At 47.6% G+C, this 17,556-nt stretch overlaps 1 protein-coding gene across 1 annotated transcript in view; it reads right to left on the bottom strand.

Moving 5' to 3' along the window:
• The window catches only part of mcf2l2 (MCF.2 cell line derived transforming sequence-like 2), a gene marked incomplete at both ends in the record, with an annotated part of 89,139 nt that overhangs the window by 46,867 nt on the left and 24,716 nt on the right, over positions 1-17,556 (bottom strand). Inside the window, 7 exons of the mRNA XM_084436220.1 lie at positions 255-379; positions 988-1,137; positions 1,273-1,389; positions 2,227-2,346; positions 2,765-2,855; positions 5,820-5,934; positions 12,976-13,059. Of these exons, the coding sequence (XP_084292346.1) occupies positions 255-379; positions 988-1,137; positions 1,273-1,389; positions 2,227-2,346; positions 2,765-2,855; positions 5,820-5,934; positions 12,976-13,059 (802 nt within the window). The remainder of the gene's footprint in view (positions 1-254; positions 380-987; positions 1,138-1,272; positions 1,390-2,226; positions 2,347-2,764; positions 2,856-5,819; positions 5,935-12,975; positions 13,060-17,556) is intronic.

The raw sequence follows: 17,556 nt of genomic DNA, 5'->3' as shown, positions 1-17,556 counted from the left end.
AATGTGTAGGTGTCCCAATACTTTTGTCCATATAGTATATATAGCATTTATTCATTAATCTTTAAGAAAACATGAATAGAAGTGTTCTAGTCTAATGAATCAATATGTTTTCTTGGGAATCGGATGCTCGCATTCCCACTGTTTGTTGGTCTCAGGCTTTTCATGATTGTATTTTTGAGAAGCCTTTAACGTGACTGGACAGGGCTTTTCCCCGTGCTCCGGCCCACGACGCCCCCCCCCGGGGTCAGACACACCTCTCCACCGTGGTCTGGTTCTCCATCTCGTCCGGGTTGAGCCTGTGGCTATCCGACCTGGCGGCCTGCTCCTTGATGCAGGACAGGAGGGTGGTGCCCTGCTTCATGGCCAGCTTCAGCTCATCCTGAGCAGGGGAGAGAGAGAGAGGGAGGTCAGGGGTCGGCATGCGCACAGGCTTGTTTCGCTAGATTAGGCTGTGAAGGTTCTATATCTATGAAACGCGCGAGGAACCCAGGGGGCTGAATGCGCTGGCCCAGAACAGGCCCGGGTCAGGCAGTAGACCCCAGACCAGGCCCGGGCCAGGCAGTAGACATCCGTAGGATGTCCTCTCTCCTATGATGCTTTTTTAGCCTCTCTCACTCTGAAATGTAATTTAATGTAATGTATTGCTTTATAAATGTTCTTAGCCGGTAGACAAACATACTCCTGGAGCTTGCTCGATCGCCTTGTTGAGAGGGGTCAGGGAAGAATTTTTACAGCTCACTTATCTGACCCCCGGGTGATTACTGTTTTTTTGCTTCCCTCTGGAATATGTAGAGAGTGGGTCGTATGCCCACCTCCCTTGTTCTCTGTAAAGCGCATTGTGTTGCCTCTGGGTATGAAATGCGCTATACAAATAAAGCTTTGATTGATTGATTGATTGATTGATTGATTGATTGATTGATTGATTGATTGATTGATTGATTGATTGATTGATTGATTGATTGATTGATAGACCCCATGCTAGCCCACCCTGAGCTTGTCGTGCTTCTCCGTGTGCGTGGTCAGCAGGTCTTTGGTGCACTGCACGTCGTTGGGCAGCTCTGTCTCGGCCAGGTCCGTGCCGAACCTCTGGAGCATCTGGGCCGTGGTCTTCACCGTCACCGCAAAGTTCTCGATGGCCTGTGCCGACACATAAATTATATTAGGCTTAGAGTAGGTGCAGGTACAGAAGGTAGCCTACTGATACGGTGACCGTAGCGTAGGTCCAGATATGGTACACAGTACAGTAGGGTGTACAGTGTGTTTAGTACTCACGGTTCTGTGGTGAATCCACTGGCTGTGGCAGTACTCCAGGTTACCACCCAGCTCACTGGTCAGCTGACCTTTATCCACATAGCCATGGAGATCTGACAGCGAGTTCAGCATCACGATCTGAGAAGACAGGAGAACACACACACACACAAACACACACACACACACACACACACACACAAACACACACACACATTGTGTTCAGCACCACATGAAGAAACATTCTCAAACAGAGTCATGCTGGTAATGAACACAGTGAAGAGGAGATTGAAAGTAGATGAGATCCAATCTAATCTCCGATCCCATCAACGGCTGAGCCAGTCTGGTGATGAGGGACACACATCTCATTTTTGTCGTGCTTCTCTGAATGCCGCCCAGTTCCTGAGAGCTTACAACCCTCCAGCTGTGCTCGCCGCCATGCGCTACGGTCAGGTGACCGCTTCCCCTGACCGAGCATCAGGACTTTACAGGAAGCGTGACGAAACGCTGGTTGACGTGTATAAGTCAGCTGGTTGCTCAGAAACCGTAACCGTGGAAGATGATCTGTGCTGTCCACCACAAGTTAACCCTGAGAACCTCAGAGACCCTCAGGGGTCAGTTTCAGGGGTCAGGGGGTCGGAGGGTCAGAGGGTCGGAGGGGGGACAGCATCAAGGAATCAGTATGTGGTTCAAGTCGATATGTATTCACATTCTGCATTCACAAGAGCGATTTCAAGACAGGCATGCGATCACAGTCTTATGGGTTAGTTTACATGTGAACATAAAGAGATCATAAAGACATGCCTGTGCATCGTACAGTACAACACATTCCACAAAACATCAGATCTTCACCACATAGACACAGAGAGAGAGAGAGAGAGAGGGAGATAATATATAGAATATATATATCCTATTTCAATTGAATTAGAATGTGATTGGTGAGCTTCTTTCTACCAGATGGTACTGACGCATGCTTACCGGTACCTTCATTTTAAAGTCGTCCCGGTGCAGCCTGATGCCAATGTCAGCGATGGCCCTCTGGAAGAAGCGGGACGGTCTCAGGACCAGAACCAGCTGCAGGTTCCCTGGGAACGCCCCCTGGTGGACACATGCAGAACACACGCCCTCAACACTGATGCACGCCTTCGGAACAAGCGCATGCCTTCAGAACCAAACACACACCTTCAGAACCAAACACACACCTTCAGAACCACACACACACCTTCAGAACCAGCGCACACCTTCAGATCAATCTCTCTATGGACCATTTCCTCTAGGTGGATAAGGTTCAACCACATTTAGTTTGACAGCCCGAAAATGTAATCCATTAACAAAATGGACACATTTGAGTCTACAGCCTTATTTGTGATTTTTATTCAGGATTTCTTATTTGTGATTTTTATTCAGGATTTCTTATTTGTGATTTTCCTCCAGGGTTCTGGGCTGGTTTCTGTGACATGGCTTAAGGGGCTGATGAATGGACAGGCAGAAGAGGAAGGGTCAGAAGTGTCCGTACCGCAATCCTGGTGAGGGAGGCCTTCACTGAGCTCCACTTGTCCCTCCGGCGGTCGATGATGATGACGAATCCGATGCTGGCTGCATCCAGGCTGGGGAGAGGACACACACACGCAAACAAGCACACGCGCACACACACAAGCACGCAGGCGCACACACACACACACAAGCACGCACACACACACAAGCACGCAGGCACACACACACACACACACACACACACGCGCGCACACACAAGCACGCAGGCGCACACACACGCACAAGCACGCAGGCACACACACACACACACAAGCACGCACACACACAAGCCCGCACGCACAAACACACACACACACACACACACACACAAGCACGCATGCACACACACACCAAGATTACACAGGGTTGTGAGTGAGCTAACCGACACAGACATCAACATTATTGTATGTGTGTATAAGCACATGTGTGCGTCTAGTTTGTAAGTGCATGTGTGTGTGCAGGGGCGGCGCATTGCGCAATTACAAGGCAATTGTCTAAGGGCGCACAAAACTCCGCTAGCACCCCCGCCCCCCCCCCCCCACCACCCCCCGCTCAACAAATCTTCCGTGTCCGCTAGCACACCCCCACCCCCCCACCCCGCTCAACAAATATTACGATCTTCCGACAATCGGAATTGTCCGCTAGCAATCACCCCCCCGCTCAACAACTTGTCGTTATTTTGCCGCCGGCCAATCGCCTTCCGCCGGGCCTGTGTGTGTGTGTCTGTGTGAGCACCTACTGTACATTCATCTGTAAATGTTTCATGCCTGTGTCAGTTTGTGTGTATGTCTGTGTGTGTGTGCCTGTGTGTGTGTGTGTGTGTGTGAGAGAGAGAGAGAGAGAGAGAGCACCTACTGTACATTCATCTGAAAGTGTTTAATATGCCTGTGTCAGTTTGTGTGTGTGTGTGTGTGTGTGAATGCATATGTGTGTGTGTGTGTGTGTGTGTTCACCGCGTGCATCACAAGGCACATCCTAGAGAACTCTGGCCATCACAGCAAACCTCTGCTCTGCCTCCCCGTACTTAAAGGAGTAGTAAAGGGAAAATGCTCTACCACCGTTTTGGTCATACAATGGAAATTGAGAGTTTAATTGTATGACCAAAACGGTGGTAGAGCAATTATCAGACTTTCTCAAAAGTGCTAGTTTTGTCAACGTTTTGATCTGAACCATTGTATATGATCATAAGTAACCTCAAAACAGGGCTAAACATGCATTTTGCCTTTACTACTCCTTTAAATCATCACTGGGTCCAATACTCAGTTTACACCACATCACTCCAGCCAGGGCAGGTCCATAAGCGCTACAGTAAAGCATATTAGGACAGGGCCAGAGTGATAATGCTCAGGGTGCTTCAGAGTGTTATAATGCTCAGGGTGCTTCAGAGTGTTATAATGCTCAGGGTGCTTCAGAGTGTTATAATGCTCAGGGTGCTTCAGAGTGTTATAATGCTCAGGGTGCTTCAGAGTGTTAAAAATGCTCAGGGTGCTTCAGAGTGTTATGATGCTCAGGGTGCTTCAGAGTGTTATAATGCTCAGGGTGCTTCAGAGTGTTATAATGCTCAGGGTGCTTCAGAGTGTTATAATGCTCAGGGTGCTTCAGAGTGTTATAATGCTCAGGGTGCTTCAGAGTGTTATAATGCTCAGGGTGCTTCAGAGTGTTATGATGCTCAGGGTGCTTCAGAGTGTTATGATGCTCAGGGTGCTTCAGAGTGTTATAATGCTCAGGGTGCTTCAGAGTGTTGTAATGCTCAGGGTGCTTCAGAGTGTTGTGATGCTCAGGGTGCTTCAGAGTGTTATAATGCTCAGGGTGCTTCAGAGTGTTATAATGCTCAGGGTGCTTCAGAGTGATATAATGCTCAGGGTGCTTCAGAGTGTTATAATGCTCAGGGTGCTTCAGAGTGTTATAATGCTCAGGGTGCTTCAGAGTGTTATAATGCTCAGGGTGCTTCAGAGTGTTATAATGCTCAGGGTGCTTCAGAGTGTTATAATGCTCAGGGTGCTTCAGAGTGTTATAATGCTCAGGGTGCTTCAGAGTGTTATGATGCTCAGGGTGCTTCAGAGTGTTGTGATGCTCAGGGTGCTTCAGAGTGTTATAATGCTCAGGGTGCTTCAGAGTGTTGTAATGCTCAGGGTGCTTCAGAGTGTTATAATGCTCAGGGTGCTTCAGAGTGTTATGATGCTCAGGGTGCTTCAGAGTGATGCTCAGGGTGCTTCAGAGTGTTATAATGCTCAGGGTGCTTCAGAGTGATGCTCAGGGTGCTTCAGAGTGTTGTGATGCTCAGGGTGCTTCAGAGGGAATGGGTGAAGTTGGAGTCAGTACAGAAGCCAAGGTAATGTTTAAACTAGGATGAAGTCTCTGATGGCTAATATTTGACTTGAATGTGAGACATTAGTGTGTGTGTGTGTGTGTGTGTGTGTGTGTGTGTGTGTGTGTGTGTGTGTGTGTGTGTGCGGGCGCGCATGCACATGCGTATGTGCTTATGAGGGTGTAGGTGTGTGGGTATACAGTATTCGTATGTATGGGACGTTTGCCAGTACAGAAGCCAAGGTAATGTTTAAACTAGGATGAAGTCTCTGATGGCTAATATTTGACTTGAATGTGAGACATTAGTGTGTGTGTGTGTGTGTGTGTGTGTGTGTGTGTGTGTGTGTGTGTGTGTGTGTGTGTGTGCGGGCGCGCATGCACACGCGTATGTGCTTATGAGGGTGTAGGTGTGTGGGTATACAGTATTCGTATGTATGGGACGTTTGCCAGTACAGAAGCCAAGGTAATGTTTAAACTAGGATGAAGTCTCTGATGGCTAATATTTGACTTGAATGTGAGACATTAGTGTGTGTGTGTGTGTGGTGTGTGCGTGTCTGTGTGTATGTGCGTGTCTGTGTGTGTATGTGTGTGTGTGAGTGTGTGTGTCATATCTTGGTGCTTTCTAACCTAACCTGCCGTCCTTACTGTATAAAGTATTATAAAGTACTGTGCTTCCAGCTGTAATTGATGCTTATCAATGTAGGTTCATATGAGGAGGTTCCCTATCTTACCTGGGGATGCTGGTCAGGTAGGTGACCACGTTCAGGAAGTCCTCATCCGGTAGGTCGCCGAACCCAGAGTATTCTGGGAAGGTGATGATGGGAGCGCCATCTTTCCCCCGCCCTCCTGAACACAAGGGGTTAAAACGACAGTTGCTCAGATCAATACCCAGTTTTCTTTCCTTCTCCATCACCCTCTCTCCCTCCTGACAGCATATTATTATACACCCTGTCTCCCTGTTTTCTCTGCATCTCATTACTGAATACAAAGGGTCTGGAGACTCTCACACACATTCTGGGTTCCCTTGACTGTAATTCGAATGCCAGACATGTTCTTGGTTCCCAAAAAATTTAACTTTTGCGAATGTCGCCGTGCTGCGAATACTGGCCGCCGCACCGCCATGTTCGGCGATTCTCACCGCCCGTGCCATGTTCGCGCAACACTACCATCACTGTTTCAACGGGAGCGCAGGCTTGCTGCCCCTGCATCGGACCAAGTGACCATCAGTCCTCTTCCCTTTGTCGAGCCAGACAACACCTCAGGACAACGCGCTTCCACACCACTTGTAAGGTTGCATCCAGCATTCTCTTTTGATGTGGTGTGATGCCAAGTGTTGTTTAAGCTTAGAGGATTTAGAATAGGCTATGATAATCTATGACATCATTCTTTTAATTTCTGCTGTTTTCATATTGCCACATGTGTTTTTCCATTTATTATTGAATTGTATTATAATATTATTTTGATAATTGATTAGTATAACTTCAATAAATATTATTAATTTTTGATCACGTCCGAGTGTCATCACATGATCTTTAGGTCACTTGATTGAATCAAGACCTCCTCCTGATAGATAAATTAGACTATTGATAAAGGTTATCTGTTTCCCTGTACAGAACAGGGTGGTGCCCCATATACAGTATGAGTTGAATTAATGTATTAAATCCATTTTCCTTCATATTTGTGATTGCCGCGGTATAATTATAAATGATACCGGTCAAAGTCATAGTTCTAACCCTAGAACATGCTACAGGTGGCAGCGTTGTGTCACAGAATGTCAGCAGTGCAGTCCGGGATGGTCTCTTAGATGTTGTTGTCATTGTATTTCTTCTTCCAGCCTTCGACCTGCACTGATTGGAGTGCTGGACTGTTGGGGAGTATTGGGGCTAAGATTGGGAGCCGGTAGATTATAGTAGTAGTACACTGATGCCTATGTTAAATGCAATTATTGTAAGTCGCTTTGGATAAAAGTCTGCTAAATGACTAATATAATGTACTGTAATGTAATGTAATGTAATTATGAATGAGCAGGAAATCCCCAGTGTTTGATCTGTCAGCAAGACAGCAGACAGGGAGGCAGACGTGATTATAGACCTGCCTCCCCTCATCTCTCACCAGGACCTGCAGCCTGCACACGCACACACACACACACACACACACACACACACACACACACACACACACACACACACACACACACACACACACACACACACAGAGGGGCTCTCATTTACCATTGATTCTTTATCTCTTTCGCTCTTGCTCCTCTCGCTCGCTCCTTCTCTCTCTCCTTTTCTCTCTCTCCCCCTCTCTCTCCTACTCTTCCTCTCTCCTCCTCTCTCTCCTCCTCTTCCTCTCTCCTCTCTCTCTCTCCTACTCTTCCTCTCTCCTCCTTTCTCTCCTACTCTTCCTCTCTCCTCCTCTCTCTCCTACTCTTCCTCTCTCCTCTCTCTCTCCTACTCTTCCTCTCTCCTCCTCTCTCTCTCCTACTCTTCCTCTCTCTCCTACTCTTCCTCTCTCCTCCTCTCTCTCCTACTCTTCCTCTCTCCTCCTCTCTCTCCTGGACACATAACTGACATTCTGGAGCAGCTGGTCAGGAAACACGCTCTTTGATTTCAGAGGTGAGACACCCTAGCTCCTGTCAATAGGCGTGCCGTACACACACACACACACACACACACAGATACACACACACACGCACACACACACACACCCCTCCGCACACAGGAATAGACGCATGCACACAGCAGAGCATGCCAAAAGCAGCATGTTGTCTCATTTCCTGAGCCCTCCCACCTGCTGTCACCTCACAGGACATAACCATCACCACCACGCTGATGGTGGAGATGCCAGACACGACCAATCACCCGCTGATTAATGAGCCTCTACACACCACAGGGGGCCTGTCAAAGATACAGACTCCCGTCACACACAGACCACATCTGTCACGACAGGGGAGGTTGTAAGCTCCTTATCTTTTAACAACAAACAAAACTTCTTTATTCATCACACAGGGAAGACACACATCCGCCACCCAAGACAGCATAGGCCTGTGTCTCATAGACATAAATATGAAATAGTGAATGTCAATTAAGTCTCACACTCTTTTTTTCCTCCACACATCTAATAGAACAAGGCACTACACGCTGAAAACTGTTTTCCATCAATGTATGAGAGCAAATTTGGAGTGTGCAACTTTGCAGAGTTTGTTCCTGGGTGCGTCCCAGCTTGTACTTTCGTCTTGTATCCAGACCTTGACCTCAGGGAGACCTTGGCGCACATTGGGCCTGTAAAAAATCTAGGCCCGTCACAACCTCCTCACAAATCTAGACCTGTCACAGCTCGTACAGTTTGTCTAACATGAGCTCTGTCCAGATACAGCCCCCTACGAGACTTCTCTATATAACAGGTGAAGGATTGACCCCGTACAGATCGGAAACATGGAGGTCGACCAAACAAACTACATCCAGACTACAAACAATCATCAACATCCGCCGGAGGGACCCAAAGTCAGGAACGTGGGCCTGTGGGAGAGAACTGGACATGACCCCGCTGACCTACAGATCCTAAGAAGAAAGAGGAGATGAATAGGACACACCCTCAGGAAACCAGCCACCAACGTCACCCGACAAGCCCTAGAGTGGAACCCTCCCCCCGGGGCAAGAGGAGAAGAGGCCGCTCTGGGAACAGTTGGAGGAGGGGTGTCCGGCCAGAGATGTGTGTGGTCGGGAGTAGCTGGGGAGACCTCGAAAAACACGCCCCGACCGAGTGAGACGGGAGACATTCGTCGATGGCCTATATGCTCCTCTGAGGAGTCACAGGCTTAAAGTCGCACTGAAACGGACGTTTGAGATCAACTAACTTCAGTAGTTTGACGTATTTCCGACACAAACAAGCAATGAGGGTGGGACATATGTTTAGAGGAATTTGATTGGAACATTGACAAGTGGACGGGTTTTAAGAACTTTAGACAGATTCGATAGAAGGATAGCGTTGATTGACGGGTGGATGTCGTGAGATTATTGGCCTAAAATCTAAGGTACCTGTTGTCGTCATTGCATGTGACCTACCGTTTTCCAGGAAGTAAGAAATTATATACTTTGTTATGAGATTACAACAAATGTAGAATTTTGTAAGTTTTTTGGCATACATCGTTGAATAGGTGAACACTACGACCAATTATGTGAACCAAAATGGGACAGAATGCTTTTTTCATTTCGGTGCGACTTTAAGTAAGTAAGTCGAGAAGGACTGATAGTTCTGTAGGCGGGGCCAAGATAACGCTGCTCCACCTGCCCATCGAGACCTGATCTGGGAAGACTGGCGTCACAATATGACGACCGGGAATATGAGATTGGAAAGCCAACGTCGAAGGCGTACGTAAACAATCCTGGGAGAGACGTAGGGGGGATGAGCCCCGGGCCTGGGGCTGGTGGAGGTCTCCTCTTTCCTGGGAAAAAGTTACATAACTTCCGTCTCGCTGACACGGAGGTTTTGGGGGCGAGAGAGTTTGGGGGCTGAGGCGAGAATCTGTCAGGGAGAGAGAGAGAGAGACAAGACACAGGACAGAGAGTAGACTGGGATAGACGCGTGAGGGAGAAGAGAGAGAGAGAGGTAGGATAGACAGATGTAGAGAGAGAGGAGAGAGAGAGAGCCGAGAGAGAGGAGAGACGAAAAAGACGTGCGGGAGAGATGTGTGAGAAAAATGAGAGCAGAGAGAGAAAGAGAGAAATGACAGATGTGAATGCGAGAAGCAGAGAGAGAGAAAGAGAAAATACAGGCAAGAGAGTGTGAGAGAGAGAGGTGTGAGAGATAGATGGAGAGAGAGAGAGAGAGAGAGAGAGAGGGAGGGAGGGACATGTGAGGAGAGTTCCTCGGTGGTTGCGGCATGACCAAGAAGGAATGACAACAATCCCTCGGAGCCATAGGCCACGCCCACTCAGTAAATACCCTCAATGCCCTCTGTTATTTATTCTCCCTCCTCAGGCCCCTGCAACAGCTTCTGTCCTTGTTCCTCCTGCCGAGAGATCACCATGCTTCCTCCAGGGCCAGGGATGATTCTTGGGGATGATGGCCATATGATTGAATTGAGGGTTTTGTGTATTTATTGTGATAAAGTGGCATAAACATTCACTAAAGGAAGCAGCATTGAGGCCAGTAATTCTTTTTCTGGTCCCTTACATATTACAGATTTAATGGTAACTAACAACATTGCTAGTGATACAGCAGCTTGAAAACTATTTCATAAAGCAACCAGAAAGCGTGTTGTCTGTATGTAGCCGGGGGGCTGTGGCTCAGGAGGTAGAGCGGGTCGTCCAATGATCGCAGGGTTGGCGGTTCAAATCCGGCCTCCGGTCCACATGTCAAAGTGTCCCTGGGCAAGACGCTGAACCCCAAATTGCTCCCAATGAGCTGGCTAGCACCTTGCATGGCAGCTGCCGCCATTGGTGCGTGAATGTGTGTGTGAAAGGGTGAATGAGAGGATGAATGGATATAAGTGCAGTCCATTTACCATTTATGAAGGTACTGTAACACCAGCATCGTGTTTATCCACAGTATGTGGTTGAATAGAATGACATGGTTGACAGAAGACACGAGCCTGTTCTTCCTTCTCTCACATCCCGGCGTTGTAGACTGAGACAGTCAACATGAGAACGAGCGGACGAGACCCCCGTCACTGTCCATCCGCAGGCGGCCAGGAAACGCTGTAATGTGATGACGGCTGCCGTTGTCATGGCTACGACGGGAGGCGATTAGTGACACAACGATCAATCAAGGTGCTTTAAGGGCTGGAGTCAAACACCCCCCCCCCACACACACACATAGTACACACACACACATAAGTGGATAATGTGTCATGCCCAGTATCACGTCAACAACGGGAAAGAGCCTCAGCTGATAAAGAGCTAGTGAAACAGCTCAGTGTTGACTGGAAGAGGAAGTAATCCAGCCGTACAAAGCTCTGCTCCATTTCCCCTTCCCACCAGGCAGCTAAATAAAAACAAACCACTCATGTTCTCTGCTGTAAAATACTATCATAACAAGCCATCTTATCATCCTATCTGAGGGCATCCTGGGTCTAACAATCAACCATTGTTTGGTAGGCGATTGTTGTGCGACACACCACCTCAAACTAAAGTTCAGCCTTGACAACCTTGCTGTTCCTCCCGGGGAAGGGCCGCCCGCACCGCGACCTGGCCATCTCCATTGACGACTCAGTGGGGACGCCAACTTGGACTGTGAGAAATTTGGGTGTGACCCTGGATGACCAACTGTTGTTCTTGGCACATATCACATCCGTCACACACTCTTGCTGATTCCTGCTCTACAACATCAGGAGGATTCGCCCTTTCCTCACTGACGAACCGGTGCAGGTGCCCATCCAGGCCCTGGTCATCTCCCGCCTGGACTACTGCAACTCCGTCCTTGCTGGGGGCATCAGCCATTAAACCTCTGGAATTTGTCCAGAAAGCTGCAGCTTGCCTGGTGTTCAACCCCCCCAAGTTCTCCCCAAAAACTTCCCTTCTCCGTTCCCTACACTGGCTCCCTGTAGAGGCTCACATCCAGTTTAAAACGCTACTACTAGCCTACAGGGCAATGAAAGGAACAGCTTCCTCCCCCCAGGCCATGGTCAAAACCTATAACCCCCCCCCCCCCACCCCCACCCCTCCCCGACCTCTACACTCTGCTACCTCGGGGCGATTTATTGCCCTGTTACTCCGACGCCCCTGCGGTCAATTGACACGGTCACGGCTCTTCTCTGTCCTGGCCCCGCAGTGGTGGAATGAGCTGCCCACTGACATCAGGACAGAGTCACTGCCCATCTTTCACCGCAGGCTGAAAACTCACCTCTTCAAGAAGTACTACCACAATCCTCCCTCTTAAGCACCTATTGTATAAATATTTTCCTACTCTTTTTTACTCTTTTAAGATTTTGCTCTTAGTCACTTGTTTAGAGGGGAGATGCACTTGTGTAGTAGCACACTATATTAAATGCAAGTATTGTAAGTGCTAAATGACTGTAATGTAATGTGCATTTGTTTACAGGACTAAATTAGTGTGTATCCTCATCTCCTGGCTTACTGATAAGGGGACTGCCCACTGTCCCGACATACCATTGTTCCGTCGTCTCACTAGTCCGAAACTTGTTCACCGATCGTCAGACATCCCATTGTTCCGACGGCTCAAGAGTCCGACCGACAATGGGATGTTTCGGACTAGTGAGACATCGGACTAATGGGATGTCGGAACAATGGTATGGCACCACTGATACATTGTTTAGTCCTTCCGTCAGTCGCATCCTTCTGACATCCATCTTCCCCGCATGACTCAGAGTGGAGGGCAGAGGACCATCTGTCTGGACTTCAGCTGCCTCCAGACACCGTTCAGCTGGTCTAGGACCCAACCACATGTCTTAAACCCTTAACCTTGGCCGCTTAAGGTGTGTTTGCAGCGAGGACGCAGGTCTGAAGCGCATCTGAAGAACATTATGTCTGTCGGTATGAATAAATCTCTCAGGTTAGGTGGCCTACCAAGGAGAGAACAGATGCTGAATTTGAGGAGAGAGTGTGACGTATCATGGACTCGGCACTAGTTAGCTAGTCAGCGCTAGTGCTAGTTGGCTAGCTAGCACTAGTGCTAGTTGGCTAATTTGCGCTAGTGCTAGTTAGCTAGTTAGTGCTACGGGGGCAGTGACAATGGTCAGTTACCAGGGGGAGTGGTCAATTACCAGGGGGAGTGGTCAAATACCAGAGGGAGTGGTCAGTTACCAGATGGAATGGTCAAATACCAGGGGGAGTGGTCAGAGGGAGGGGTCAGTTACCAGGGGGAGTGGTCAGTTATCAGAGGGAGGGGTCAGTTATCAGGGGGAGTGAGCAGATGGTTGCCTACCTGAGAGCAGGGCGAACTGGCGGTGCAGCTGTTCGATGATGTCGACGGCCAGCAGCGGCCGGATATCCTGCTGCATGATCTCATCTGGAGAGGGGAGAGGAGGGAGAGACAGTGTCAGTTACTAATGCACACACATACGCGTAGGTCGACAGGCGGACGGACGGACGGATCAGGGGAGAACGTCAAGTGACAGCCTGAGAAAAACAACCACAGCTGAAAGACGAAGTGTGAAGAACCAGGCCGGGCGCAGCCCCCCTGACAGCAGCATCCTTCATTTCAAAGCCCACTGTAACATAGAGCCAACCAGACAATATATTCCATTCACTCTGGCGCTAATCTCCATGTCTATTATCTAGTTCTAGATACTGTATATGGACACACCAGGCCATGACACAGTAAGGCAAGGTAAGGCCAGGCAAGGCAAGTTTATTTGTATAGCACATTTTAGCAACAAGACAATTCAAAGTGCTTTACATGAGACATTAAAAGCATCAAGACAAAGCGCAACACATAAAAGGTAATATAAAACGAAATGCAAAAAACATTTAAAACAAAATGCAGGAAAAATAAAAAACAGGAATAAAAGTTACAGTGCAGTGTATGAATAAATAATTATTTGATTTAATAAAAAGCAGCGGCAAAGAGAAGTCTTCAGTCTTGATTTAAAAGAACTGAGAGTTGCAGCAGACCTGCAGTTTTCTGGAAGTTTGTTCCAGATATGTAGAGCATAAAAACTGAACGCTGCTTCTCCATGTTTTGTTTTAACTCTGGGGACAGAAAGCAGGCCTGTGCCAAAAGACCTGAGAGGTCTGGATGGTTCATAACGTAGCAGCAGATCAGAAATATATTTTGGCCCTAAATCATTCAGTACTTTATAAACCAACAGCAGTATTTTAAAGTCAATTCTTTGACAGACAGTGTAAGGACCTCAGAACTGGAGTGGATGTGATCCACTTTCTTGGTCTTAGTGAGGACTCGAGCAGCAGCGTTCTGAATTAGTTGCAGCTGTCTGTGATCGATTTTTTTGAGAGACCTATAAACACACCGTTACAGTAGTAGAGTCTACTGAAGATAAACGCATGGACAAGTTTTTCCAGATCCTGCTGAGACATAAATCCTTTAATCCTTGATATATTGTTCAGGTGATAGTAGGCTGACTTTGTAATTGTCTATTTTGTCTAATGTGACTGTTGAAATTCAGGTCTGAGTCCATGACTACACCAAGATTTCTGGCTTTGTTTGTGTTTTTTGGCATTACTGATTGGAGCTGAGCGCTGACTTTTAATCGTTCTTCTTTGGCTCCAAAGACAATTACTTCAGTTTTATTTTTGTTTAGTTGAAGAAAGTTCTGGCACATCCAATCGTTTATTTGTTCAATGCACTTACTCAGCACTTGTATTGGATTATAGTTCCCTGGTAATATAAATTGGTGTGTCGTCTGCATAGCTATGGTAGCATATTTAGTTGTTTTCCATAATTTGAGTTAGTGGGAGCATGTAAATGTTGAACAGAAGAGACCCCAGAATGGAGCCTTGGGGAACTCCACAGGTCATTTTTTTCTGCTCAGATTTGTAATTGCCTATAGACACAAAGTAGTCCCTGTCCTTCAAGTAGGATTCAAACTATTCTAGCACTGTGCCAGAAATTCCCAGCCAGTTTTCCAGTCGGCCTAGTAATATGTTGTGGTCAAGCGTGTCGAATGCAGTACTTGCAGAGGGCATCTGACCTCCACACAGTCAAGACCTTCAGCCATGAATGCCGCTCCGCTGGGTCGCTCCGCTGGGTCGATCCGCGGGGTCTCCCCTTTTGTTAGAATACCATTCCGAGAAATCCTGCCCCCCCTCCCCCATCTCTCCCTCCATCTCTCCCTCCATCCTGTCGTCCTTTCACACAGATCACTCTTTCATTGTGCTGATCCTAAGGCTCAAGCACCATTATGGAGTGTGTGTATGTGTGTGGTGCACGTATGTGTGTGTGTGCCTGTGTGTGTGTGTGTGGAGGGAGCAGCTTGATTAAGTTCCATTCCATCATGCCCTTATTAAATGGTTTGTGGGGTCACCCTGCCGGCGTCGCAGGGGCAGCCATGCGGGCTGAACAAGCCTTCTTCTGTGTCTGGAATAAAAGAGCACATCTGACACTGAGTGCACTTCATTACCAAGGGTCCACGCTGCCTGAAGAGCCTCCTGTAGCCAGCACTATAGATAGCACAGAGACCTGCGCACACACACACACACACACACACACACACACACACACCAACAACAGGGTATCACGGCTACAAGTCTAATAGACGTGTAGTGGCGCTTGTGTGGAATGGCTCAGTATCACGTTTTACCTATGTTACACACACGCGCGCACACACACACACGCGTACACACACATAAACACATTTTCTTCTTGACGTAGACAGTGCCATGATGGATAGATGTACTGTGTGTATTGTTTTCTGCTAGGCTGTACCAGTGTGTGTAGATGCTGTTGGTGTTTATATTTGTCCGTAAACAGAACATGTTGTTTGAAGACGGTCATGATGAACCACATCTCTCTTCCCGGTCTCCATAGAGACGTGGTTCATAGTTTTGTTTTGATTTGTTGTGTTAGATGAGGGCAACATTATCAAGGCCAAATCATGGGAAAAACAGGGCTTGGTCTCAGAATATTAACTCACTTACACATGTCCAAGGCCCCTTAAAACACAACTATACCCCTCCAGACACACACACACACACACACACACACAAACACACCTTGCGCAATGTGTTGTTGAGAGGAAGGATGATGTGATCTTACCCCCCCCCCCACGCACACACACACACACACACACACTCCTAGCCTCTGATACAGCACTGAATGACTGTGGCCACACACACACACACACACTCACACACACACACACTCACAAACACACACACACACACACACACGCCTACGCACACACATACTTGCACATCCTGACAGAGAGAGGGAGGGAGAGGGGTGGGGGGAGAGGGGAAGAGAGAGAGGGAGGGAGAGTGAGAGAGAGAAGGAGAGAGAGAGAGAGCAAACTGAGCAAAATCCGAGATACATGTGAACAAAATGGAATGCTATGTATTTGGCCGTAAACAGAGAATACTGTACACCTGACCACAGTGACTGATCCAAATGAAGAAAACCCTTGACTATGAACAGACTCAGTGAGCTATCATTTCCACTTCAAGAAAGACCTCTATAGACAGACATGGGTCTCGAGAGAAGATAGGCAATGCACCTGCACACAAAATGAAGAAATGCACTTTTTAACATCCTGCCAACTACAGTATGAACATTTTAGAAACAGACAAGTGACAGATTAAAGGAAAAACCAACATAAAGTGTGCTGGTGTTGGGCCACCACAAGCTGCCAGAACAACTTCAATGCACTTAGATTCAAGTCTACAAGTCTCAAGAAGTCTACTGGAGAGATGACACACCATTCTTCCAAAATGTGATGTTTTGTGGAGAGACCCATCTAACACGCCGGTCCCAATCTCCCATAGGTGTTCAATTAGGTTGAGATCTGGTGACTGCGAAGGCCATGGCATATGATTCACATCATTTTCATACTCATCAAACCATTCAGTGACCCCATGTGCCCTGCAGATGGGGACATTGTCATCCTGGAAGAGACCACTCACATCAGAATAGAAAGGTTTCATCATAGGATAAGGGATCACTCAAACTCCCGGCCCGCCCCACCCCTCCATCCGGCCCGCGACATGTCAGAAATATAATGTAATCCGACCCGCAAAATAATTTATTGTACATGGCTCCGACAGGCAGGCCTACAATGCGAAAATCAAGTCGCTCAAACGTGGGGCGAAATGCTGTTATTGTGCGCAGCGCGCGAGGTGAATGCTGCATACAGTCACAGGTGCAATTAATCCGCACGCGACTATGAACTATTGGTGCATTCGTTTATAACTGGGAGGTGGCAAATTGCGACTTGCTACTAGGAATTATTAAATAAAACACCGCATGAACTCGCACTTCCTCGTCGCAAATTCGGATATGTTTCTCAGCCCCCAGTTGCTCGAATGCACTAGATATAACTAGGTAACTGTGATATAATGGTATATAGCTCGAATGCACACAGGTCGGAGGTAGGTATTTTGCCACTTGCGACTTGCCACCTTCGACCACAAACGAACGCACCATATGAACGGAATGCAGCTCGACACCGAGAGGCTGTTTCCATGGTTAACTAACGTTAGGAACACATACCGTTTCAAGAAAGATTGACATTGCAGTATTTTTGTGGAGTTCAATGGAAATGCTACCTGCCTGATGTGCAAGAACAAAGTCGCCGTTCTAAAGGAATATATTTCAAGAGCTATTCATTACTAACCTTGGAGAACAGTGTCATAGGGAGACGAGAGGAAAAAACGAGCCACACAGCTGAGAGGGCTAACGTCTCAGTCTTTCAAGATAAGTGTCTAGCAAGAAATAGAGAAGTAGCCTACAAATGTATTCAAGTATCTGGTAAGAAATGGAAACAAACTTGAACTTTAATAAATGCAAGTACAGGTCCAGGGCAGGCTTACAGTAGTGATGCATCTTGCAGCT

This window comes from Borostomias antarcticus (genome assembly GCF_949987555.1).
Source record: "Borostomias antarcticus genome assembly, chromosome: 3".
Classification (NCBI taxonomy): domain Eukaryota; kingdom Metazoa; phylum Chordata; class Actinopteri; order Stomiiformes; family Stomiidae; genus Borostomias; species Borostomias antarcticus.
The sequence above is the reverse complement of the archived record's forward strand: the minus strand, read 5'-3'. Positions and strand labels throughout refer to the sequence as shown.